At 45.2% G+C, this 27,025-nt stretch overlaps 2 protein-coding genes across 2 annotated transcripts in view; both read left to right on the top strand.

The window, feature by feature from the left end:
• The first annotated feature begins 826 nt into the window (after nt 1-826).
• On the top strand, nt 827-10,411 carry nek8 (NIMA-related kinase 8). Its single transcript, XM_080006432.1, has 15 exons — nt 827-916; nt 2,107-2,312; nt 2,681-2,913; nt 3,306-3,437; nt 3,826-4,034; nt 4,118-4,197; nt 4,340-4,524; nt 4,628-4,775; nt 5,299-5,375; nt 5,813-5,930; nt 6,034-6,184; nt 7,031-7,191; nt 7,321-7,476; nt 7,778-7,936; nt 9,009-10,411. Exons 1-15 carry the CDS (start codon nt 870-872, stop codon nt 9,035-9,037), a joined length of 2,091 nt encoding a protein of 696 aa, XP_079862558.1. The 5' UTR covers nt 827-869; the 3' UTR covers nt 9,038-10,411.
• A 1,231-nt stretch (nt 10,412-11,642) lies between these two features.
• Nucleotides 11,643-27,025, top strand: part of traf4a (tnf receptor-associated factor 4a) — a gene marked incomplete at its 5' end in the record, with an annotated part of 29,026 nt that continues 13,643 nt past the window's right edge. The window contains one exon of the mRNA XM_080006270.1: nt 11,643-11,785. Coding sequence (XP_079862396.1) covers nt 11,643-11,785 — 143 coding nt within the window. The remainder of the gene's footprint in view (nt 11,786-27,025) is intronic.

Raw genomic sequence — 27,025 nt, 5'->3', positions numbered from 1 at the left:
AGGTCTTATGGTTGAAAGTCCCACCCAGCTCATCGACATTAAACACCGGGTTAACTACGGAGGAAAGTACATGTTTAATAGCTTTTAAGTGTAGTTAATTTGCAGGTTTGCGCATTATTTCGGAAATGCAGATAATTGTGTAGCGGCTCCGACACAACAGAGCAGGCTTTGTGAGCACACAAAGCATTTATTATGACCTCCCCCCCTCCAGCCCATCATGGCAGCGAGGGGGACAGGAGTCATGGAGCTCTCATCCTGCTTATCACAGGGAAGAGGAAGGCGCTTCATAATCACAGTGTGTCTAGACACCGGTCCACCTGCCATCCAGGAACCTGTGAGAATCAGCCATAGAATACACTATGTATCTATCCATCTATCTATCTATCTATCCATCTATCTATCTATCTATCCATCTATCCATCTATCTATCTATCTATCTATCTATCTATCTATCTGTCTGTCTGTCTGTCTGTCTGTCTGTCTGTCTGTCTGTCTGTCTGTCTGTCTGTCTGTCTGTCTGTCTTTCTGTCTATCTATCTATTTGTCTATCCATCTATCCATCTGTCTATCTGTCCATATATCTATTTGTCTGTCTATCTATGTATCTATGTATCTATGTATCTATCTGTCTGTCTGTCTGTCTATCTATCTATTTGTCTATCCATCTGTCTATCTGTCCATATATCTATTTGTCTATCTATCTATCTATCTGTCTGTCTGTCTGTCTGTCTGTCTGTCTGTCTGTCTGTCTGGACGCCGCCATCTTTCCTTTAGTGTTGCCTTTTTTTGTCCCTCGCCGCTTCCCGTAGGGATGAGTAGGGAGGGGGGTTGTTGCCTGGAAACGGCGGAAGCGTTCCAGGATCCCCCCGATGGAGAAGTACGAAAAGATCAGAGTTGTTGGAAGAGGAGCTTTCGGGTAAACAAACACGACCGTTTCCCTTTCAATCGCAGTGTTTTTTTTGTTGTTGTTTTGTTTTGTTTTTTTGCACTACGGCAGCTCGTCCTCTTGTCCGCCGGGGAAATAAAGCGTTTGCTGAGCTCAGAAAACTTCGTGGCTGGACGTGACGTTGCGCCCGAAAAAGTTGTTTTGAAAAATTGTAAACGCGTTAAATATGTGAGGGATCCAACGAAGTGACGGATTAAAGTTGATCTGCTCGTATGAACCCACGTATTACCACCAGCTAAAGTCTCCATAGTTTGGTTTTCATAGATTTGAGTTATAAAGGCGCGTGTATTATTCACATTAATAAGGTCAAGGTGTTCGTGTCCTGTTCATACATAATTCCATATTTAGCATATCAACCAATTTATTTAAGACAAGCTCACGATGAGAGTCTCATTACTGAGATAAATATAAGTGGAAGGTTCACTAATGTGTCAAAATGGTCAAATCTACTGTCCATGAATTACTATGACACTGTCAGTGATTAGTTTGTTTACTGCTTGCTTGCTTAATTCCTTATTTAATAATGCTATTTCGTGTATTCCAAATAACCCACAGCGCTTTACCATGTGTTAAATAATGAATTCAGTCAATCGTTGCTAACATTACATGTACAAGATAGGCTATTGCATGCAGTTGGGGCTAATTTGGCCATTTTATATATATATATATATATATATCTTTTAGCCTGTGCTGTCACCATGCTGGTCTTCAACACGTTGTATTTGTGTTATTGCATCTAGGACAGAGTTAGTCTCCAAGTGGAGTTCAACTTCTCAACGTCCGATGCTACTCTATATTAATTCTTAAATCATCAAGAACTGCTGCAATAACTGTCTGTCCTGTGGACGCCCTGATTGATGACAAGGGCACAGCTTTTTGTTATACAGAAACGCCACCAATCCCCCTCTTTGGATAACTATTATACCATGTTTTGGTCTATAGTACCATGTTTTGGGCTATATGGGGTAATTTGGGCATTTTAATGCATTGCTATTCTTTTTAAACACTTGTGTATTGTGTGGTTGTTGTTTGTCCAGCCAAACAAGTGTCCCCTCCGGGACAATAAGGTTTTGTTTAACACTAAACAGAAAACCTAAAATCACACACATCCACTTCGAATATGTATTTAGTCAGTTCTTTTCCCCCCTCCTCCACGACAGCATAGTCCACCTGTGCCGCAGACGCAGCGATGGGACGTTTGTCATCCTGAAGGAGATCCCGGTGGAGCAGATGACACGGGACGAGCGGCTGGCGGCGCAGAACGAGTGTCAGGTCCTCAAGCTGCTCAACCACCCGAACATCATAGAATATTACGAGAACTTCCTGGAGGACAAGGCCCTGATGATAGCCATGGAGTACGCACCGGGTGAGCTAAATGTACTATTAAATGGCCAACACTCCCCATGCACTGCTGATCTCTCTGTTTCCCACCCAGATGGAATCGCATTTGTATATTCTGTATATTGTTATATATTTATTTATATATATATATTTATTATTTATATATTTTATTATATATTTTTTAACTTTTTATTCTTTTTGATCTTATTAATATAAATATATATATTTTTCAGACTGTTAAGCTTTTTTTTTTTAAATGCTAATCGTCAGTGGAAACGCACCAATCCACACCATGACATATTCCTTGTACATGTAAATGTCCCTGGCGGAATAAAGTCATTCTCGCTCTCTGATTCTGATTCTGATTCCGTTACATTTGCTTGCATGATGCAGGCGGAACGCTGGCCGATTACATCCAGAAACGCTGCAACTCCTTGCTGGACGAGGACACCATCCTTCACTTTTTCGTTCAGATATTATTGGCTCTCTACCACGTGCACAACAAGCTCATCCTGCATCGGGACCTGAAGACGCAGAACATTCTGCTCGACAAGCACCAGATGATCGTCAAAATCGGCGACTTCGGAATCTCCAAAATCCTCGTCAGCAAGAGCAAAGCCTACACAGTGAGTTGAGTAACGTTTGTTACGTGGTGTAGTGACTCAGGCCAGGCCTATATCCATTATCAGTGGTTATCAACGTGGGGTCCTGGGAACCCCAGGGGTCCTTCAAGAGCTTCCAGGGGCTCCGCAGAAAAACTATCAATAGACTGTTTTGATCATGATTTCATTGTTATCTCTGTAACTATAGTATAGATAGGCATGGAATTTCAGATAAAATCATATCAACCAATAAAAATATTCTCAGATTGGGGTCCCAGAGACAAAATATTATCAAGTGGTGTCTGTGGCTTAAATCGTATCAAATTAGGGGGCCTTGATAGGAAAAATGTAGAGAATCCCTGTTCTATATCACCAGGCGTATCAAAAGATCAATTCCCTCTCTGTTCTCCGGCCAGGTTGTTGGAACTCCGTGCTACATCTCCCCGGAGCTGTGCGAAGGAAAGCCCTACAACCAGAAGAGCGACATCTGGGCTCTGGGCTGCGTGCTCTACGAGCTGGCCAGCCTCAAGAGAGCCTTCGAGGCGGCGGTACGGAAAACCCCCGTTTCCCTGCTTAACACTTCCAAATCATCATTTCCATTTCGTGGATGGGTCCTTGCAGAACTGGAAATTGAGAGTTGATTTTCATCTTCCTTTCTTGTGAGCCCTTTGAAGTATTATTTCTTTAAACTCGATGTAAAGACGAGTTGAGATGCCGCGGGCGAGATTCTACCCAGGGGTCTAGTCGAATGGAACATGCTATACGATACCGCCTGTTTGCCAGATTCTTATGATAAAATATTGAACTTCATTGCTCAGAATAAAAAAAATCGAATATGTGTGAAAGCATGAAGCAGATAACTGGGGCTTTTAAGTCAAAACGTGTTTTCCACGTTATGACGTTGAGCCTCTCTCTGTACCTTCCTTCATCTCTCAGAATCTCCCTGCTCTGGTTCTGAAGATCATGAGCGGTACCTTCGCCCCCATTTCCGACCGATACAGCCCAGAACTGCGGCAGCTCATCCTCAACATGCTCAACCTGGACCCGTCAAAACGGCCTCAGCTCAATGAGATAATGGCGCTGCCCATATGCATCAGGCCGCTGCTCAACCTGTACACGGATATAGGCAACGTGAAGATGCGCAGGTAGCACCTCAGGGCATTGAATCGTGGGAACGCGTTAGGACCGTGACACACGCTTTAACAACAGCTAGAACATTTTGTTGCAGGATTGAGAAACCACTGTCTAATGTCCAGGCTGGTCCCCGTGGCAGACCGGGTGGAAGAGTCCCGAGCAACAGATCCAGAGGTCAGTCAAATATTTCTGTTTCAGCAATCTGATCAAATCAAATCTAGTTGTTGATTAACAAATTGCAATATATATATATATATATATATATATATATATATACACACATATATATTTGTGTTTTGTTACCGTGCTGAGCTAGATGGGTCGATAGGTTTAGGAACAGGGAAGCTGCACTCCCTGCCGTTGTCGTCTGTGTACACGTGGGGCAGCGGCATATCCACCCCTCTCCGCCTGCCCATGCTCAACACGGAGGTTCTGCAGGTTTCCCTGGGCCGCACTCAGAGGATGGGGGTCACCAAGTCTGGCCGTCTCATCACCTGGGAGGTCCGTGCGTCGTGTAGAATGACCTCGACGTTTTGACAGTTTATTTGTGTGCTCTGTGGATATTTGGCAGCCATCATTGCCTAATTAGTATGTACCGGCGCAGGCTCCGTCGGTCGGATCTGGAGAGCCCAGCCTCCCCGGCGTCGTGGAGCAGATGCAGCCGCAGTTCATCTCCCGCTTCCTGGAAGGTCAATCTGGGGTCACGATTAAGTCCGTGTCCTGCGGCGATCTCTTTACCACCTGCATGACAGGTAAGTCGGCGATCTCCCCTCGGTTTGTCACCGGGTCTGTTGAGCACAGCGGGGGGGGAGTTCCACTGCCGGAAATCAATGCTCAATCTTTGTATTTGTTTTTGTGTCCCCCCCCCCCACAGAAGACAACGTGCGCTCCGAACACAAGTGTGAATGCAATCTCCGGTTTTTCTGTGCTCGGGATCACATGCTATTAATCACGCAGCCTATCCTAAAAATGATCTCCTCTGCACTTGGCCGCTGCTAAAAAGCCGAACTTCCACCGGAGTTCAAGCTCTGATTCATCGTTTGTCGGCGTCGCCATGGGCAGACGGCAGATAGCGGTGGGATTAAAGACCTCCTCTCCCAGTTTAGTCCCCCTCCCGCCTTGGCCCTTATCACTGTGGTGCAGCAGATTAGGGTTCCCTTGTCAGGGATTAAAGGCCTTGTGTTGGTCCACATAATGATACACCTCCACTGGCCATGCACTAGTCTCCTTAATCCCCCTTTTTTATTGTTTTTTTTTTTTTACTTGATTCTACAGATAGGGGCATTATCATGACGTTTGGAAGTGGAAGCAACGGCTGCCTGGGGCATGGTAATTTTAATGACGTGACACAGGTACGTTTAATGGAAATAATTGATCATCGTGAAGTCCCTTGTGTGTTGTTGTTGTTTCTTTTTTTTTTTTTTTTTTTTTTTTAAAGCTTGTTGCATTCAGACACAGTAATATTCAAACCAAATGAATCAACGACATCAGCGGGGTAGCAAAGCAGAGTAGTGCAAGTTAAACCTTCAATTTTACTTAGACAGTATATTTTAGGCAAAATATAATGAAAGTTCCTGAATTCATGGCCCATAAGGTCGTTTTTTGAATGTGTTCATTGGAGGAGGCCTCCGAAAATGAAGTCCTTTTAAAAGTAATGTGTGAAAGACGTCTTTGAGGCTCGTTCTGATTTGACTTATTCAATAAATGACAAGACGTTCATCTTTCAAATGTCGGGGGAGTTTTTCTGCGAGGGAAAGCCTGATTTCCCCCTCCGCGTATTCCCATGCAGCCAAAGATCGTGGAGGCGCTGCTCGGCTACGAGCTGGTCCAGGTGTCCTGCGGCGCCTCTCACGTCCTCGCCGTGACCAACGAGAGGGAGGTGTTCGCTTGGGGCCGAGGAGACAACGGTAAACGAGCCGCTCGCCTCGTTGCTCGCCGACGTAACGAAGCGTTTCCACACCCCTGATTACCGACGGTTCTTCTGTCCTCTTCCTCTCACGTCGGCGGTAGGTCGCCTCGGGCTCGGCACCCAGGACTCGCACAACGCTCCCCAGCAGGTCGGCGTTCCTCTGGAATTCGAAGCCCAAAAGGTTCTGTGCGGGGTGGACTGCTCCATGACCATCGGCGCTCAGTGCAACATTCTGGCCTGCGGAAGCAACAGGTGCAACGATGAACTGAAGTTTACAATTTGCGAAAAACACCTTTTTGCAAGTCCGAGTGAAACCGGCAATCTGGTCAATTTCGGTGTAAATAATATTCAGCCAGATATAGATTTGATGAGATGGCTATTCCATCTCCGGAGGTAAATTGCGGCATTGCAGCGGAACACATCAGAACAAATACGTGACAGCAAACAAGTAAAAAAATAAAAAAATAGAAAATGAAAATAAATTGTCAATATTAAAGTTAATTCTTTTAAGTTAGTAAAAGTGTTGTGACTACTTTATATAAAAAAGGCGAAAAACTATCCTTGTGATCATGTGATCTCGGCTCAAACTGCCGAGGGCCCGCTCCGCCCGTTTGACCTCACTTGGCTTGAGTGACAGACGAAGGCGGGCGTGGCCGGGTGATCTTTTTAAACAGGAACCCCTTTCGATTTCACTCGGGCTTTGATGAGTGCGGTAAATCAGGGCTCGGTGTTTGAGCCGCTTTTGTTGACATGAGCACTTGGAGGTGAAATGCAGAGTGCGCAGCCTGTCGGACGGCATTCTCACTCACGCCACAGGAGAACACAGTCATTCAACAGCGAGGCAGCGGCGGCGGCGCTGTTTAGATACCTGTGGTTCGGCCACTTCCTGTCAACAAATGAGTGCCCAAGTTCCTGTTTTTCATTGTTACGATACCCCGGGGAAATTATTTTATAATTATACACCTGAGTTCCATTGTTCCTAGCCATGAAAGAACATATCTGTGATATAACCTCCAATTGTAAAACAGTGACAGTATTTTTGAAAATTGCCTCAGTCGTTTCTTCTGGCTCATTTCTTCTTCTTTTCTTTCTGCCCAGGTTCAACAAGCTCGGCCTGGACAAGATTGACGGAGAGGAAGCCAGACCCTGTGATCAGGTGGAGGAGGTCCATTCCTTCAGCCCGGTTCAGTCCGCCCCGCTCAACCTGGAAAAGATCGTTTACATTGACATTGGAACGGCTCATTCTGTTGCCGTTACAGGTAAATGGGGGACTACCGTTTACGTGTCCCTTTTTTTTTTTTTTTTTTTTTTTTTTTTATATTTAACGTATTTCATTGATCTTGACGTCACGGTCAACGTTCTCATCAACTAATTATTTCCTCATCCAGAAAACGGTCAGTGTTTCACCTTCGGCAGTAACCAGCACGGTCAGATCGGCTGCAGCAGTTCCAGGCGGAGCAGCCGCACGCCCTATCTGGTGCCGGGGCTACAGGGGATCACCATGGCCGCTTGTGGCGACGCCTTCTCCTTAGCCATCGGATCAGGTGAAAAAGAAATAAACTTTACTGTGATACAGGGTCATTTTTTTTAATGTAGTCTTATGGTTTTATATAGTTAATAATGTGCTTTTCATATCGCTGAAATGGTCCGATTTGATTCTTCCACCCCGCCCTGTAGATATTCATTTAAAGGACAGGGTTTTTTTTGTTTGATCAAAGCTTTTATGTTGCCCCGACAGGAGGGAGCTCCCACTCCCAGGTTTTGTGTGTGTAATTACATTTTTATAATCATTTATCATCTTTGTATATCAAAAGTGACCGGTGTCTCTCCGTCTTCTCGCCCCAGAGGGGGAGGTGTACACCTGGGGGAAGGGGGCCCGCGGCCGCCTCGGAAGGAAAGAGGGGGATTCTGGGATACCGAAGGCGGTGCAGCTCGACGAGAGTCACCCGTTCGCCGTGACATCGGTGGCTTGTTGTCATGGCAACACCCTGCTGGCAGTGAAGCGTAATATTTCACTTATTACCTTTTTCTTCTTGTTAACGAGTGCCTCGAAACGCGAGGATGTGGTGAAATCCGGCGGCAATCGCTAATCCCCCGGGTGAAAGAAAATTCAAAAGTTGAGACAGGCTCCCCTCAGCGACGACGAGGGAGTGCGAAAGGGAGCGTTTGTCGGCCCCCGCCAGCGAAACCTCCACCACCAGGGTCTCCCCGCGGCTTTGTTTTCACGCCGTCACGTTGAAAAGTGACCGTTCACCGGCTCCACCTCTTTGTGTCCTTCACAGCCTGAGGGACGCTGGTCACAGCACCTCATTAGCCTGCGTCGAGGCAAGCTGTTGTTCTTTGTGCTTTTTACAATCTAGGACAAAGAAAATCTGTATTTTTTTAAATAAAAAAAAAATAATAATAATAATTCTTGTCAGTGGGCATTGTTTTTTATTTAATTATTATTTATTTTCGTACTCAAATGAGCCATGTCATCAAAACGTCCTCTGAATGTCAAGAGGATGTGAAGTATTTTATACAGTTTATAGTATTAACTAATATCCGGAGTGACTTTACAAGGGCCCGGCGGGTTTGAAAATGATTATTTTTTTGTAGCAGAGGTGAGATTAAACTGCGCTCCACGGTGAACACGAAGGCACATTAGGTGAAGATTAAATGGTTTGACAATATAATAAATAGCACAGATGCCTCTAATCCGTGGCACATACTCTGCTGTTCCCAGGACTCGCACAATAACCTGAAACCTGCGCCTGGGGTTTCCTCATCCAGCGTTATCTCCCTGGGAGGTTTCAGCTACTATTACACTGCGAGGAATCTGTGTTTTCCACGACGCCGATCAGCGACAAAACACAAACATTTGCGCACGCCAGGCGCCCTCTTAGCCCGCCTGTTATTTTGCTGGTCGTCTTCTCTGTGAGTGTCGTGTTTGACTCCCAACGCTCTTTGCGACATTATTTTTTTATTTTATTTTTTTTGTTAATTTCGTGCCACAATTAGACGCCTCCGTGGTGCATGTTCCTCTCGTTGTGTAACGCTTGTGTCTGATCCCCCCCCCCCCCCCCCCCCTTTTCAGCTCTTCTGGAGGAACCTGTCCCCAGGTGATGTTGTCTCAAGGAGCATTCCACTCCCTCTCGGCGCCCGACGCAGAGCTAACTCTTCCATTGCACAAGGGGAAGGATGACTTTCGGGTGGAAAAAAAATAGCCACTCGTACTGCTTCCGCCACAACCAATTATTTTATATATATATATATAAAAACGCTTTAGAAGAGCATAGTATTTCAATGTCAAAGCAAGCGTATTTCTCTACTTGGAGGCTCGACGGTAGAACGTTCGAGTGAGGTTTGAGTCGAGCGGTTAGATCCCAGGAAGTCATTTGGGAGGTTTCATGCGGTGAGTCATTGTCCTTTTTAGAGAGGGTGAGCCCGGTGAAACACGGTCCTAACAGGGTGGCGAAACGGGCTTGATCCTAATTAACCCAGCGGTGAATGCAATGACACAATGTGTATAAAAGCTCAGCTGTGGTGTGAGTAACTTGTCTGTCAAATGAACCAAACAACTGGATTAATCTTAAGCACATTGTCGGTGCTCGTGTTGTGCTTTATTGGATTAATCCCTGCATTGCATTATAGGACTTAAACCAGATAATCACGTGTTGTTTTAGTGCCAGTTTATCGTGGGTTTACATCCGTTTATGGGCTTATGACTGAAAGTGCTAAATTTGAATATTCTGTTTTTTAACATATTGATAATTGTTATTTGTGATATCTTAGGATTTAGATTGTGTCGTAAAATATTTAATCGATTTGCATGTTTTACCTTTCCCACTGTATTTTCTAATGACATTTTGCGCTTTTAAAATGTATGAATGTGTAAATTACGACCACTCTCTGTTCTTGAGAAAGACATATAAGACAATTGTGAGGTACTGGCATTCAGAGTTTTTCATTAAGGGAGCTACTGCCTTTCTCTGTTTACTTACTGTTATTTCATATTTGAATTTATCTTATTACAGTATAGATTAATCATATATTTACTGTGTCCAATAGGGAACATACTTTAGTTACTATTCTTGGAAGTACTTACAGAGGTAATTTATATGAGACTAAACTTCAATCATGAAATGAATTGATAATTATTGATTTAATTGTAATTATTTTTTGATTTTAAATTGGTATCGGTTGGAAAAGGATTCCAAATTGATCATTCAAACGGTGTTAAAATAAACCCGAAAGACTTTCTAGAGACATGGACGCGCTCGATTGTTTTTGATGATGATGATGTAACAATGATGTAATTCAGTGTCAATATTGATTGTAATACATGGGGGGAAAAAAAAAAAAAAATGATGGACGAAATGTTTTAACCTAAAAACCTCATCTTATAATCGCTATTATCATCTTCGATAAAGGTACGCTCGGCTGTCACCCTAACATTTTTATGAATTTGAAAAAAATGCAATAAAGTGCAATTCCTGACCCTGTGTCTTATTTGAATCTGTCTACCAGCAGGGGGCGGAGGTCACCTCTTTCAGGGACTCGCACAAGCCTCTGTATTGCGGCCAGTCTGCGGGGCTCTCGTCGGGACTCTTCTGTAGTTTTGTGAAACATGTAGAAAAACCTTCCGGTTGACAATAACGTTGGCAGCTTATTAGCCAAACTCCATAAACACAATTATTAAACTGCTGAAGTGCTTTTTTCCCACACACCCAGATGTCGTGACATAAGCCCTAGAAGGAATGGCCCCAAATTACTGTTGAGGATTGTTTTGAGAATTATTACGTGAGAATTGCTTGGAGTAGTGCAAGACGTGGTGCTCTATTCTAGTGTTATACTATTATACACCATGATTCGTGATGAATAAAAATTGAAAATCATTCGCTGAGGAATGATCGTGATGCCTTAGTCTGAATGAATGACTCAGAGAGTAGTGTTTTTATGTTTTATTAAATAGATTTTTTTTTTTGCTTGTTTTATTATTTTATTTTTTTCACTATTATTACCATCATTATGACTGTTATTACTATTATATTATTGTTGTTGTTGCTACTATATTTTATTATCATCACAATTATATTGTGATTATAATCATGATGAGGTACCGTGATGATGACGTTATTATTATTTGTTACGATGATTATTATTATTATTATTAGCGCTTTTATTTTCCTTCATTATTGCGGCGATCTCCCAGCCTGGCTCCTCCCTGCAGGAAGGAGGCGGGCCCCAGGCTCCACACAGCTCGGTGCGTTCTGCTCCATCTGTCAGTGCTGCGTCTCAGAGGAGGAGAAGAGGGCCACACGCACACCGACCCGCACAGAAACACACGGTCACCGACGACACCGCGGACGGATCCGGCGTCGGCAGGAGAGAATAGCAAAAAACCCCACCTCCACAGGCCAGATCCGGGGACTGTCAGGGCTCGGTTTCCCTGGAAGGAGGAGCGGACCCATCCATCGGTGTCGAGGGGGTGGCGGCGTCGGCGTCGGCGGCGGTGGGGGCGGCGGGCGGACACGACCGTCCGAGAGCCGCGGGTCCCTGCGTGTAACCGCGTCTTGCTCCCTCGGACAAAGAGGCGTTTCTCTCTTTCTTCCCCTCTCCCTTTTCCTTTCTTTCCACCTGAAGCGGAGCCCTCCCTCCCTCCACCCCCCCCCCCCCCCTGGGGTGGCCACAGCAGCCGGAACATCCCGCCCAGAGTCTTCCCGCAGCCATGCCGGGTTTCGACTACAAGTTCCTGGAGAAACCCAAGCGGAGGTTCCAGTGTCCGCTGTGCAGTAAGGCGATGCGGGAGCCGGTGCAGGTGTCCACCTGCGGACACCGCTTCTGCGACACCTGCCTGCAGGAGTTCCTCAGGTACGGGAGGCGTGTGTGCATGCGTGCGTGCGTGCGTGCGTGTGTGTGAGAGACGGATCCGCCTCTCTGCAGGCGATACTGTGGGCTGCACCATGCTGGTTTCGGTAGACACAGTCAATAAGGGATGCGTAGGTGTGCCCTCCTCACCTTACCTGCAGGTTAGACGCAGAGTAATCCGCTGTGAATAATCCATTGTATGGAATCTGAACCCGTGCACACAAGGCCTTTACTCCCGTCTAGTGGCTCCTATCTTCCATGTTGTATTCCACAGTGCTTCCTGCCCATATAAGCCCTACGGGTCTGTTTGAGCGTATGTTCCATAGCAGTCTTCCAGTCTGCCCCACTATGCGTGTTGCTGTTTTCTGGCCGCAGACACACTGCTGGTGTGGCGGTGTCAAAGAAATGTCAAAGGAGATGGCAGCCCTACAGCTGCTAAATGTAATGTAAACCTACAGGGAACGACATGCATTTTCTTACGTTTCTTGCGTTCCCACGACGCACGTCTACAACCCAAAGTCAAAGCTCGAAAAGTCAAATTGTGCAAAATGGTGATGCTGTGCTTTTGGTCGCGCAAGTCGTCACCCTGAATCTTTTAGCAGTTGTGGTGTCTGGAGTTGTGTGTGTGTGTGTGTGTGTGTGTGTGTGTGTGTGTGTGTGTGTGTGTGTGTGTGTGTGTGTGTGTGTGTGTGTGTGTGTGTGTGTGTGTGTGTGAATACACAGCGCTGCAGAGGGGCCTCTGCCTCCCTGTCCTGTCTGAATGTTTGCCCTCAGGCTGTGCTTCATGGCTTTTGGGTCAGTGTGGGGGAGACAGACTGGCCCACTGTCTTCATTTAAGGATTAGACAGACTCCTCGATTGATATTGGGGCATTGGGGGCAACCAGGGGCAGTAAAGGATTCTCTCTCTCTCTCTCTCTCTCTCTCTCTTTCTCTCTTTCTCTTTCTCTCTCTCTCTCTCTCTCTCTCTCTCTCTCTCTCTCTCTCTCTCTCTCTCTCTTCATATATATATATACAGGATATGTGTGTGTGTGTGTGTGAGTGTGAGTGTGAGTGTGAGTGTGTGTGTGTGTGTGTGTGTGTGTGTGTGTGTGTGTGTGTAATATATGTAATATATATGTGTGTGTGGGTGTGTAATATATATGTAATATATATATAATATATTGGCTTTTTGGTTCACTGGTTTCAAACAAAGGTAGAATAATTAATCAATCATGTTGTGCCCTGGTGTAGCCTGGTAAAATTTCAGGGAGGTGATTGTTTCACAAAGTGCCATATTTTTCTCCATGTATATATTTTAAATAAATATTTGTCACACCAAAGACGGAAAACTGAGCAAGGATCAACATACAGTGTCATGTACAGTGCAATCTGAGAGCTGTACTGAAAACTTCACGCAATGGTTTACTTAAGTTTTTGCTGTTTAGAAGACTTTTGATTTGTAAATTAGGTAGGAAGAGATGGAAAATTAGGCAAATGTGAAACAAGTATTCCATGTGAGTTGACTTGGTGCATTTTTGCTGGTTTATTCAACAAAGTTCAGTTGACCACATAAAATCTGTAAACTATTCTGTTTCCAACTACATTTTGTACACACACAATCGATATGAAAGCATCAGGGACAATTTCATTACAGGAAACCTTCTCACAAGATAAGAAATAAAAAACAAAAATAAACCATTTAGACTAATCTAGGTTAACCACGAGGCGGTTCTTCCATGCTTTTCCATCTTTTTTTTCCATCTTCTTTTTTTTTTTTTTTTTGCAAAACTAGAACTTCCCTGGGTTGTTTTTGAATTATCTTGCCCTAATTCTGGAACGAGCCGGTGTGTGTGTGTTTCTCTTTCTTTCCGCAGGCACGTGAGCATGTGATGCTAATGGCCTGTGTTTCCGCCTGGGGAGGAATGTGTAGAGCAGCGAGCAGCCCCGGAGGCTGCCCCAGCGCTCGGGGAGAGTCATGCCTCTGCCTGGAGCTCTAACACTCCTAAACCCCTGGTCACATGTCTCTGCGTTCAGTGTGCGTGGCCGGCCGGGGCAAACCTCCAACATTGGTGTTGTGCAGTTACGGATTCATTGCTTCATTAGCGAGAAACATTTAATGGTATTTAACGCCATTTACCTATGTTTTAAGAGCTAAGCAGGGCTTATGGTGATGCCATAGGCTCACAGCTCATCAATCATGGATTTCCTTGGCAACGGCGATGTCATCCGATGCTACGGTGCTATCTGTGTGTGAGTGATGCAGTGTTGTGGCCTGGCTTTGACAGGGGTGTAATTGGTTTATTCTGCTCCCTAACTTCCTCCCGGGCCCCCAGCGCAGTCTTACAGTAACTTTTCAGCTTGGAGCGATGTGAGACTTTTCCACGGGGTCTATAATTCACATAGATCAGGAGGAAATGTGTTTTGGCTTTTCCCTTCTGGAAAGCTTGATGAGTCATTTAACGTCCGACACGTCCTTCTACGTCTACCGCATTTTATTTCTGCAGATCTCTGCAATATTCATCTGTTTTTTTTTGTCGCACTCGCCTACGCATGCATCAACCGACGCCCTGACGCAACCTCACCGTGTCATTACTGCTTCCTAATTTTCATCATCATTTACATCTTTCCTCAGTTCCTGTTTTTTTGGTTTTTTTTTGCTGTTGTCTGGGGAAACCCGCAGACAGTTGTGGACAAAGGATCTTTCTTTGTGGAGCGTTGGCCGAGGTGTCGGTGCCGTTTTGTGGCAGTAGGTGTGCGTGTAGGGGGTGGGTGGAAGGAAAAGACAATGGCTGACGCTATCCGACACAGCATACAGTAGAAATAGACTGAGCTCTAAGCCAGTGACATTTTCTCTTCATTAATTCCCGCTGAATCGAGTGTTGTGTGTCGAATTGATTGGGGGGATGTATATAGAGGCACCCTTGAGATAGTGAGTGTCTCTCAAAGGGGTAAATGGGGTAGAGTAGTATTGATGCCCAGTGTTGTGTGTCAGCCTGGCACTTCAGACAGCTTGGCCATTGTGTGTGTGTGTGTGTGTGTGTGTGTCATTGTGTGTGTGTGTGTGTGTGTGTGTGTGTGCGCGCATATATCCTGAATGGGACTCATGCCATGGGTGGCTGATGAATGGCAGTTTGTTAATTGCCTTCCTCCTCCCCTGGTCCCATCACAGGGACATTCAGAGCCCCCCACAGGTGGCCGCGGACCACTCAGGCATCCTGGGTCGAGATCCGGGAGGAAGACAACTCCGCTGTCCATCCATTTCTTAACTACAACGGCGGCCAGTGAGCTGCACAGAGGGGGATTTTGTTCACTTGAGTGAAAGCCCCCCCCCTCCCTCCCCCCGCTCGTCCAGCCCGACTCCTCTGTGCTCAGGGTGCGTGGAGGCCTCCTCTTATAGCTCCGCACTGAGGCTGTTGTCCTCTGATTTATTGTGGCTGACAGAGCTGGAAACGGCCGCATAAACTTTTACTCATCAGAGCAGAGTCGAAGCCACTGGCACAGAGAGCACAATATTCCCCCCGGGAATAAAAGCGGAAAACTTGAAATACGGCAGCGTATGTATGACAGAGGAGCGATAAACGCCCTATCTGTAGAGTCTGTCGGCTCGGCTTGGATCTCTGTCGTCGAGCTCAAGTTGAAAGTATTTCGTCTGGTGTCCTGCTCTCGTATGGGATTTGGCAGAGTGGCTGCATGTTAAAGATTAGGACTTTGGTCACCGCCGCTCGCATGGACTTTGATGTGATGGATTGTGCGAGGCTGAACTTTGAAACTTACCGTGGCTGTTAACTTAATTATGTTTCAAAGACGTGCATTTAAAAAAAAAAATTTTTTTTTCATCTGTCGAACTATGGAAGAGGTTTCCGCTGCTTGCTCGTCAAAGTGCTGGTCAGGTCTGACCACAAAGAGTGTAAAACACGGGAGGTCTACGAGTGCATTCCTGAAGAAGGAGTATTTGCTTAATGTCTCACATGGTTTGATAAAGCTGGCGCTGAAACTGAACAGTCCTACTCTCCCATCTGGGAATTTGATACGCGTAATATGTGTAATGCAAACCCTCGTCCTCGAAACATGGGAGGAAGGAGGTGGGAGGTGGAGAACTTTTCAGGCTGATGTCATGGTGAAGGGACACCCTGGAGGAGGCTGAGGGGCTGGGAGATCCAGCTGTGATGATGACATGACAGAGAAAAAAAGCGTTTGGGACTGTTTCACAGCTGCAGACGTCCAAGGCCAGGGCCGCTGTTGCCGCGAGACTCACGTCGCCGCCGTGTGCCCCCATTTCTAATTCCGGCCCTAAACGGCGCTAATACGAGTGAAGGCACTTGTGCTGGGATGAAGTTTACACTTCTGAAAGAGAGGCCACTTAACTTTCTCAGGCGGATTTTCTCTATTATAACGTCCGTCCTCTCCACACTCGGGAGGCTCTCTGGTAGCGTCCAGCTCTCTATACGCTGCTCATGGACACATGGCCAGTGTGGAGTAAGAACTCATTATCATTTGTGTCTGCAGCAAATTTGTCATATATCTGTATATTTCTTTGAACTGTGTGATTTGAAAAGATGCAGGTGAATGAGAGCTGATTTGATAAGAGCTGATAAGGATGAGATGAGATGGTAGCTTCTAGGTAACTTGTCAATCCACGTCAGTGTTGCTTCAGCATAATAGTTATTTTTCATTATTGTATTATATGGTTTAGGAGTAGGGGGGGAAGCAGATACTGGACCGCCTACAAATGTTTCATGTTTATTAATAAACTCAGTCAATACCACCTATGAAAGATTTACGTTAAAAAGTTGTTTGTTAACCAATAGGGCCCGAGAGATTTCATTTGTTTAAATGAATTAAGACTTTCTATCAGCTTAATATTGGGTTCTGGGCTTGTCCCAACTTGCCCATGTCTATTGGAAGGTCTTTGTCAAGCAGCTTCCAGCCTTTGGGCCAAACAAAGAGCAGAAACATCCCAGCTATGCAGCAGAGCACCTTGCCTATCAGACGGCGAGCATGTCAGGACCGAGCTGCACAACCCCAGCCCTTAATGCTGGAAGTCGGCCAACTGGCCCACATGCCAGCGCATGGCCAGTGCTTACATGTGCATGGGCATGCGTGCTCGGTGAAACTACTTAAGATAAAAATGTGTTTATGGCAACACGTACACGCTCCTCACCCTCGCATGGTGTGATCTATAGGGAGCCTTCGGCGCCACTCTGGGAATTTCTCCCCTAGGCCTCCCGAGACAAAGTCACTCCCATAACATTTCACATTGCTTGACCGTCCAATTAATGCAATTAATCTTAAATGTACACACGCAGCTTCAGGGGTTAATTGGAGGCTCATAATGGAGGCTTTTAGTGTGTGGAGAGATGGGCAGATTACCCCCGGTGACCGTCTCAAGGTTGAGCAGCACACAAAGTGATCCGATCCATGGCACAGTGGCACAGCTTGTGCTTAGCAGCTCAACACTATCCCAGTGCTCAGTCAGGCTGCATCTGTGCTCAGCTTACTGTTGTGCTAATTGACTTCCCCCAATCTGTTTGTGCTGTGCACAGGTCACTGCATTGGCTACAAAGCTGACAGCCCCACTGTGTATCTGCATGCATATTGCAACACACATACACACACGCACACACACACACACACACACACACACACACACACACACACACACACATACACACACACATACTCATGCACGTGGGCACCCAGACACATGCTCAAACTCCCACAGATATTACTGCTTGCAGCGATGCATTTTCAAAACTCATGAGAAAAATGGGAATGTTAGTCAAAATGTATTTGCATATTTCAAATTAGAGAATACATATCGGCATTGAACTGTGAATGTAAAATAATGCTTACAACTACCTGCTTTCGAATGATTGTGTGGAAATATAAAGCAACTACCACTCAACTCAGAAATATTCACACAGCAGCCCAACTCAGTAATAATTATCAGTCCACCTAATGTGCGAATGCCTCTTCAACTAGCTGGTGAGGCGCTTGTTGCGTTAGGCAGCTACCATCAGGAGCAGGCGGCTGAGTGACCACTGGCCCGGTTCCTGAGCCGACACCCAGGCATGTGTGGAATCTGTGTCTGAGCTCTGAAAGGGAAGCAGCTGGGAGCGAGGAAGAGGGCCAGGAGCTTGGGGAAGTGGGTGGCTTGGTGCAGAGCACCTGTCTCAGTGAAAGGCTCCTCTATTGAGAAGAACAGGTGTCGGCAGAGCAGTTAAGCTCTCCACTCAATGCGTACACACTAAATTATAGTCATTTATTCATGGGGCCCCATCACTGTTAAGGTCAATGCCCATTCACCCTCGGCCCTTCCGCCGCTCGCTGCTCCGTTTGCCAGCAAAGGATCCATGGCGGAGGCTTCCTTCCTGCCGAGCCCAAGGCCCTTCTGTCGCCCTCTCATGAGATCTGCTCTGTTTACTGCTGGGTCCTCTCACCAAACAGTTCAATGACTGTCTTTAAGTTGACTGACTCCCTTGTGTGATGTTTCTGCCGCTGCTTGTTTTCAGATATGTCAACACAGCAGAATGCTCAGATCCCCCTTCCTCCTCCTGCACACACACACACACACACACACACACACACACACACACTATTGACACCATGAAAGTGCCATGCAAAGGAAGTCGCTCTATCATGTGGGCATCCAGATGTGGGATATAGTCCGCTTGTTCAGAATGAGGGCTTGTCCTTGTCTCCCGGCCTTTCTTGGTCCATTCATCCCTAATGGCACGTGATTGGTGAAATGTAGTGGTAAATTGACCAGCCGGAGACCTTTCTGCTTGGACATCTTTAAAGCAGCGCTCGCGGGTCTCCGTAAACAATGTCACTGTTGTCTTGTGATAGCTGAACTGCATGTTAGAAAACTTGACACACTTAATGATACATAAAACCATAATATAGTCAATGGCAGCCAGTTATAATAACCATGCAGAAACCCACTGACCACCTCCTTATCATCAATATGTCATGGCCGAAATTCAAGAAGAGCATTTGTATTGACATACATATGACATATGTGACCATACTGTATGTCATGGTAGTGCATATGATTTTGCTTGCAGAACAAAAACGGGGGGAAAAAAGACTATATTCACCTCTTCAGTATGAGACGATTCGTTATTGTCAGACACGAGTGGTTTCCGTATATAATTCCCCTTTTTCCTGTTATTACTATTTTTATTTCACAAGATCGTAATAATAATAATAATTGCCTTTTTCATAATAATTCGTAATCCAGCCTCACTGTTGCTCCCGGCAACGGGGGCGGTTTGAGACGTGAATGGTACAGGAGCGATGCAGCCGAGGCATTTTGAGACAAAGGAGACCATGTGACGTCACCGCCCCTCCTCGCCAAACAAAGAAATTACATCCCCGCACAACGGCATGGACAATGGCTTGATCAAAACACTATTTCAGGGAGAGTGAAGGCTCTCTTTCGGATGCCGCAGACCGAATACAAATATTAGAAAGAACTGCATCACATTCATGCTGTAGATTGTGAGCGATAGAAGAAGCGGGCAGTGGCGTTTTGCGATCATGTGTGATTATATCATATACTGTATATTATTATATATTATGAGTAATCGTTGTGTGTATGTGTGTGTGTGTGTGTGTGTGTGTGTGTGTGTGTGTGTGTGTGTGTGTGTGTTTGAGCAGCTAGACCCCGGCTCGCCGTCTGCTAACTGCTCTCTCTTTTTCACACAAAGAGCCTCACCTTCCTTCACCGTTACCATGGACACAAAAGCTCAGGGCCTAAAAATTGTCGCCGCCTGTGATGTGCACACCTCATAAACCTGAGTCAGCCGACGTGCGAATAAGGAAAAGCAGCTTGTCCGCTGTCAGTCAATAGAAAAGCTTATGGGGTAGAAACCTAAAGTCGTATTATATCACGCTGTTACGGCTTTCAAAAGCCGTCTGAGAAATGTGCCGGAGTAAGTCGTCTTTGTGAATACCTGCGTGATTGTGAAGGGTGTTTAGCGAGACAGTTTTGGGTGAAAGCGGGGAAAGTTGAGCAGTTTTTTCAGTGACTCATTGCACATCGGAGTCATGACTGTGATGCCTTGGCTCCATCGTGAGAAACGTGATTCATGCGGAGGCAGGCACAAACTTTGACAGGGGAGCACTGAAAGAGAATCAAATCATGATCCTCTTTCCACCTTCAGCGTGTCTCGGGTTCACCACGCCCACAGATGTTCCCTCACAAAGTTAACTGGACACCAAACTTAACTGCTCATCGACTAATTTATTCCAATGTATTGCAAAACCAACATCTTAAGTATTCAGAGCATTAACATCTGCTGTTTTTGTACCTTGGGATGGAGACTGTTCAATAAGTAAATGTATGCATTTCTATAGTTGCAGCACAGCAGGATTGCATCAAAATAAGCCTCCCTCAAACAGACTTATTATTATTATTATTATTATTATTATTATTATTATTATTATTATTAAGCTAATAATGGCCTAATCATTTCCATCTGGTTATCTCACCTACTGGTTTCTCCTCCACTGAGAAGGTCACCCCAGGAAAAGGAAGATATGATATGTTGTAAACAAAACAGATCATACACACACTGACGGCCCAAGGCTGCCGGGCAAGTCCAGTTCACCGGGTCGTTGCGGAGAGCAGTATCACTCCTCTGACTCCTGAGCTGCTGTTGGCCCTAATGCCTCAAAACGGGCTGCGTCTGGAATGGCATACTCAGCTCCATCACAGTTTGATGGCTTTTTGCGCCTACTACATGGTCCTACAGCCGCACCACCGGTCTGACCCGCCCTCTGCCACCGCTGGTAGTTTTACCGTCATATACAGTGGTCTTTGTGACATGTCGCAATGCATTTTGGGATATCCATGTCAGTGTAGTGTGCAGTGCTCAAACACTACTCTGCGCACTGTACTATGTCGTAGGACTTGAGTTCCCGATGTAGGATGTATGTCATCCTAGTACTTTTTATGGAATAACTGAGCATGCTATAGTTTCGGACACTAACCATAGTACCCTAGTATCACTAACCATATGGTGTTTTAGATACTAAGCACCTGTTTGCTGTACTAGATAGTATACTAGTATGCCATTCCAAATGCAGCTTGGGTGTAGCAACGGACATCACCAGCTTTGTTACATGCACAGCAGATACATATACAACATACATGTAAGCACTCAGTTTTAGTTTACCTAGTTAACAGTTGGTTATACCTGTGGACAAAATCAGGGCTGCCTCCTGAAAGTCGAAGAGTCGAATCATCAGTCGAAAACCTGTCAGTTGACGGAAATTTTTCAAATCGAGCAGTTATTTTTATAATTTTTTTTGTTTTGTGAGTCAGTGTCCATTTCAATAACAGGATAAAACAGGTAGAAGCGCAAAATGCGCATTTTTATATGTGTATTCGGACACGGCTCTCCGTGTGCCCCGATTGCCGCGCCCCGTTCCTCCAAATAAAACAATAGACAGTGTGGGGGCGGGGCACGGAGGAACAGGGAAGACTCGTTATTTTTATCTTGACTATTTTCTGCGCATTGCGCATGGAGAGGGAGTGATCGGGGAGAGTCACTGAGAAAGTGGCCCCGTTACGCACGGTTTCGTTCCGTACCGTTCCATACGCACTTGTTTCATTCCATTAGGAGACGTGAAGTAAAATAACCTGCATCTAAAAGAAAAACACAGTTCTGGAGCACGGATCGTGCACCCCACACCGCACACCGTAGCGTACCGTCGGAGAGGGAGACAGGTGCGCAAAGTGCACCCAGATCGCGCCCCCCCCCTGCCCCCCGAAAAGGTGAATATTCACATTGAACAACCGAATCTGATTCAACTGCTAAAATTCTGAGTTGGGTACAGCCCTAGACAAAATGTAAAATCACATTTTAGTTAGTTTGTCTTTAACGATTTCAATTGCTTTATCACAAATGACATGAAACCCAAACAAAGTTTATTGCATTTCATTTGTTTTATGTATATATGGCGGGTTTGCTAATGTCATTATTTTGTCCATTTCTGTATACGGGGCAAGCAGATGCAGGCTTAAATAAAAGACGTGTGGACTGTAGTGGGTGTTGGTGAGGATTATCTGGACAGCCCACCTGCTGCTGTGAGCCCTCCCAATGGTGACATTATTAGTCCGTGATGTGAACTACCCACTCGAGCAGTTACAGTTTGGTCGAACCTCACATGGCAATTCCACAGGTTCTTTATTTTCCTTTTCACTGATGTTTGTCCAAGGACGCCAGCTTCTTCACGATGACCTTGTGCTTTACACCGTGGAAGCCCAGTACCGTCAAACTGGTGGTTCTGGGTAGTTTTAATACGAGAGGCATTGATATTCAAAATAAGCTTATGTCAATGAAAAAGGCATGTAATAAGATATCCATCTCAGCTGTGATGTTTGGTTTAAACAGGTCTATCAGCTTTAGGTTAACGAATGCCCTAAGTACCTCTTTATACAATACTGTTGATTTTAATGGTCTTTTATTGATGTGTTACTTCTTGTGCCTGAGTCAAATTTCCCCTCAACTAAAACCTGTGTGGAAAAAAAGCATGGTGTTTTAGGGTTGAGTAGAACCCGAAAAAAGTCAAATAACGACCGATATATCAGCCAAAATGATATATCGGTCATTATTTTACTTTTTTGACAGCATCAGCAGTTATGCAGACGGTGGGTGTGTCCCAATTTTTACATAAGAAATATAAACAAAAAAAATATTGATTATTTATCCTGTACTTGTCTGTTTTACACTACTTTTAAGTTGCTCACCAAATTGAGCGCGGAAGCCCAACTTGGCCTATAAATCCATGTTTGTTTACACTTGCGTTTAGACACGGCTCTCCAATCAGGAAGCAATGCTGTGTTCATGGGAAACAATTTGTTTCGGACGTGATGATGCGTTCGCTGGAACGGAATTTTTTTATTAAAATCAAATTGAATATCATCTATCAAATAGTTTTTGTATGTGTTGATTTTTATTTATTTGTTTGGTTGTAGGTTAAAGGCTCTGAAACTTTAATAAAATCATAATAAAATAATCAAATTATAATAATATAAAAGTTTTTCAGATGTATTTAACATTTTTGCACTTTTTGCCATTTGGCATCGGTCGGGCTCTGGTGTTGGGGTGTCAGAGGGGATAATTTCATAGAAATGACGACCTGCCGTATCCAGGGGGCATAATCACCTCCACAGTCCCACAGGACTTGCTGTGGCTTCATTATTGACAAAAGACTTTTTTTTTTTGACTCAGGTAAGATTTCAACCGCCATTACGCAAGAACATAATGGCCATCGATGCCATGAACTCTGCATTACCTCATTTTATAATATCATATATCTCCTCTTAATTATTCTGCTGCACGATGAGATCATTCAGGAGATCATAATCGGTCAATGGGAAATCAAAGTTTTGCTTGGATTTAGATATATATTCCTTATGGGAATTCATTTTCCCTTATGGGGATATAGCAGATGGCAAACACACCACTCTACAAAACAACAAATCCTTGTGTTCTTTTTTTTAAAGTCAGTTTCAACACGTCTTTTGTGTCGAAAGACCGAAATATTTTTTACTGTGTACCATGCTCTTTGAATCGGTACAATCTAATTTAATTCCTCTTGTCAGAGCTTGGGCAGAGCTAGTGAACACTGTTTGAAGGATGACATCATAACTAGTACTATGTCTTATGTTATTTCCAAAACACTTTCTTTTAATGCACCAATCAATGCGATGGCAGCCTAAAGCCCGTGTCCACTGTCGGTGGTGCGAGGGATTTGCACGGCTCCGGCAGGTCTTCAAAGCCAGGCTCCATCACTGTGGATTGCCCTTGTGGCAGACATTTGCTCTCTCTGAAGCCAGGCTAAAATCAGATCAGCCATCTGTAATAAAAACAGCTCAAATTTACACATGTCGGGGAAATGCCTAGTGTATACAGTAGCTCCCGTATTTGGTATTAGTTTCTGACGGACAGACTTGTCTGTGGGTGATCTCTACTGTGGTGTTGAATGTTGTACCAAAGTCGCAAACATATCTGTGCTGTGCGAAGTCGGCTTGTAAAGTGGAGAGTGGGGGGAGGGGGGAGGGGTTTCACACCTCTGCTACCTTGACAGCAGCTTTTAGCACTTCTTCTGAGCCTTGCAGGCCCCCTGCTCACATGTGTGACATGTTAAATCTTGGGAGTTTTCATTGGTCCTTGCGGGCGACCGTTAGAGCACCCCACCCTTGTGCAACCGCTCTCCAACCAGATCAAACATAACCATTCTCTTTTAAGCCCTGCTTTCAAGTGCCCCTAAGCGGTGCAGGCCCCAGTGTGCATGTGTGCATGTGTGCACGCGCGAGTGTTCATGCAGCATTTATGGTGGTGTTTTTATTGTCTGCGCTTTGCTTTTGCTGCTCGGGCTTAAAGTGGCTGCGTTTGTGCGTATCAGAGGTCCTGGTAGAATTGATGGGACTTGGCTCCCAACCCCCACCCGAGCCCAGATCAGCAGGAGTTAATGAAATGGCTTTGATTTCCCCGTAACTCCTGCATGCGGCATATAATCTGGGGATGAAAAAGGGCAGATACGAATACATTTCACTTTGCTTGCTCATTTATTTATCGGAATATCATGTACGCATGTGTTCAACAGCCTACAATACAGTGTAAGAGACAACAGAGCAATTCTATCTATTGAGGTTCAAACAATCCACACCTACTGATACAAAGTCCAAGTCGTTGCCCCATCACACAGATGAGGGTAGACGGCGCGAGGGATTAGGAATAGTGGTAAGCGTTTTTACAGCATCTCAGAGACTTGAACTCAGTCTGCAGATGGCTTACTCTGTCTGCCTCGTCTATGCCTTGATCTCTCCTCTCCCTTTTCCGTGACTGGCTTGTGCTCCAGCAGGTGGCGGCTTCCTGTGCGGAGTCACACTTTGCTTGCCACCACAGCGCTCCATTGCCGTCTTGTATCTAAACCTGCGTTCGGATGAGTCACTGTGTAATTACTTACAAATCCAAGGAGACGGATTGCCTGACATCAATTAATGTACAATGAAGCGCCATTTGAAATCGTACGAGCAGGGCCCCTGTGGCCCAGAAACATTTATTTGCGTTCATCCACTTTCCGCGTGTTCATTTTGGCAGCAAACAGACTTTTCCTGCTGTTCTGTTGTTGTTCTCATTTCTTGGGGAAATACCTTATCTACTGCTGCTCCCCACATAGAAAAGCTGCTCTTTCAGAGATATGTCTCGTTGAAACATACAGTAAGCAGTGGTGCGTTTCAGTCCTTTGACTCTTGACACCATTATTGCCATTATTACATTGAATCTCAAAAAAGAAAAGAAATGGTTTAACATTGTTAATCCATTACCTGCCACATGATTTGGGTTCCCAAATGTCACTACAGTAAGAGCTGGGAAGTCAGAAGGAGACATGGATACATGACTGAAGTCTCAGGCGCCGGCCTCTGACGTCCTGGTCGTCAGTATGAGGATTTATTCACTGAATGGTTCTTTGTGATTGCGTTGGGGGGGGGGGGGATTAGTCATGTCCGGATAGTATCAAAACCTTTGCGAGAAAAGCTCACCGTTTCCATCTCCAAGGTGTTTGGTCCGTCCTACTATGTCGGTCCGGTTCTCTGCCCGGTGAGGGAGTTGCGTGCGGTGAGATGGAGCCAGCGAGCGGTGCCAGACTTCCACCCACACGGTCGGCTTCGTAGTAGTCCATTTCTCCTACTTGCATCATTTCTGCCTGTTTTGGCAGAGAACCACAGTAACACGAGGGCATTTCTGGATGCAAGTCACAAAGAGAGGTCATTTCAAGCCACAGTTAAGACTTTAGGTCTGCTCCATTCAACTGGCTGCTGGACTACATTTTTTCGTCAGGAAAATGGATTCTATGGTCTTTCTCTCGTTCCTGTTGATGGCCGTGACTTACGGACCGCCAGCCATTGTTATTTGCGTTTAACAGCTGTCAGTGGTGATTAGTGTCAAGAAAACTCAGTGATGCAAAGTTGGATTTAGCCCATCTCAGACCTAATTCTGTCAATTATCAAAAGCCTGTTCTCATAATCATCTAAAAACTCTGATATAAAAAAAGTTCAAATGAAGCAGCTTTTAATCTGGATAAACACTGTGTTTCGTTGCACAGGCGTGTGATTTTGATGGTTCTCAGATATCAGTGCAGCATTATATTGTGGCGAGGTAAGAAGAGTGTCATTGGAGGTCAGGAGGTTTATGCTTAACATAATCCTCAGCAAACTATGAACAGCTAATCTTGAAGGTATTACATCTCTCACAAGGAGCTATCCTAGCAGTGCGCCCTGTGGATATCCCAAACACATAGTCTGTGACGTAGGGGTTAATCCACCGTTGCGCTTGTATGGTCATCACACACCGCTCCTCCCCTTTGGGACAAATGATGGGCCGGGATGAGCGTTTTCTATGTCCCGGCCGCGGCGACCGAGGGGGAAGGGATCCGTCCACATGGCGCGTCAGGTTACACAGGTTCCACCACCCGGGGAGCCTCTTCAGGATGACCTCATTAGGGGTATACCTCAGTCAACACCGCGCTCTTATATCAAGCATCAGTCCAGCATGTCAGGGGTGAGGCTGCTATGCAAGTTGAGCATGAGTTGAGTTTGTTATAATTTGCCAACAAACTTGCCTTTTAAACAACGATCATTTATTTGCAGTGAACCAGTGTATTGGTGGATCTTTCTGTTGGCCAGAGTTATTATTTACTGTGCAGTTTCCGGCACCGACATCATCGTATATTATACAGTGCTCATTAAGTACCTGCCTACATGCTTGAGATTGACTTGGTACCCCTAAATACAAAGCCATCGCTGTTATTTAATCAGATTTTATGAAAGCAGCTGAAGTATAGAGCTGTTCCAATATTTTTGTATTCATGTCCATTCATGTTTTTACTCAAAAGAGTAAAAAAATGGCTGATTAAGAGATTGCACAACTCCATTTAAGATAAACCGTACATCCTCCTTTGTCTTTTGTGTAAACATCCAGACGCCCTGAGTAACTTCCAGCTTCCAGACCAGAAATCATGTCTCTCGAGCGGAGGAGGGTAGTTATGGCATTTCGGGTTTTGTTTGTATGTAAAAGTTAATCCATCCTGTTATCTTGAAGAGACAAAAAAAAGCGGCTTTGCGGCAGGATGAACAAAAAGCCAGTGTGGGTATATTACTTATCTCCACCAAGAGATAAGGTGGCCTACCGAGCAGCCTGTCCGGGCCTCCTGATGCTATCTGAAGTTAAGGGGGAAAAAAACCT

Source organism: Zeus faber, assembly GCF_960531495.2.
Source record: "Zeus faber genome assembly, chromosome: 9".
In the NCBI taxonomy this organism is placed as follows: Eukaryota; Metazoa; Chordata; class Actinopteri; order Zeiformes; family Zeidae; genus Zeus; species Zeus faber.
Note: the sequence above shows the minus strand (reverse complement) of the source record. Positions and strands in the feature narration are given on the sequence as shown.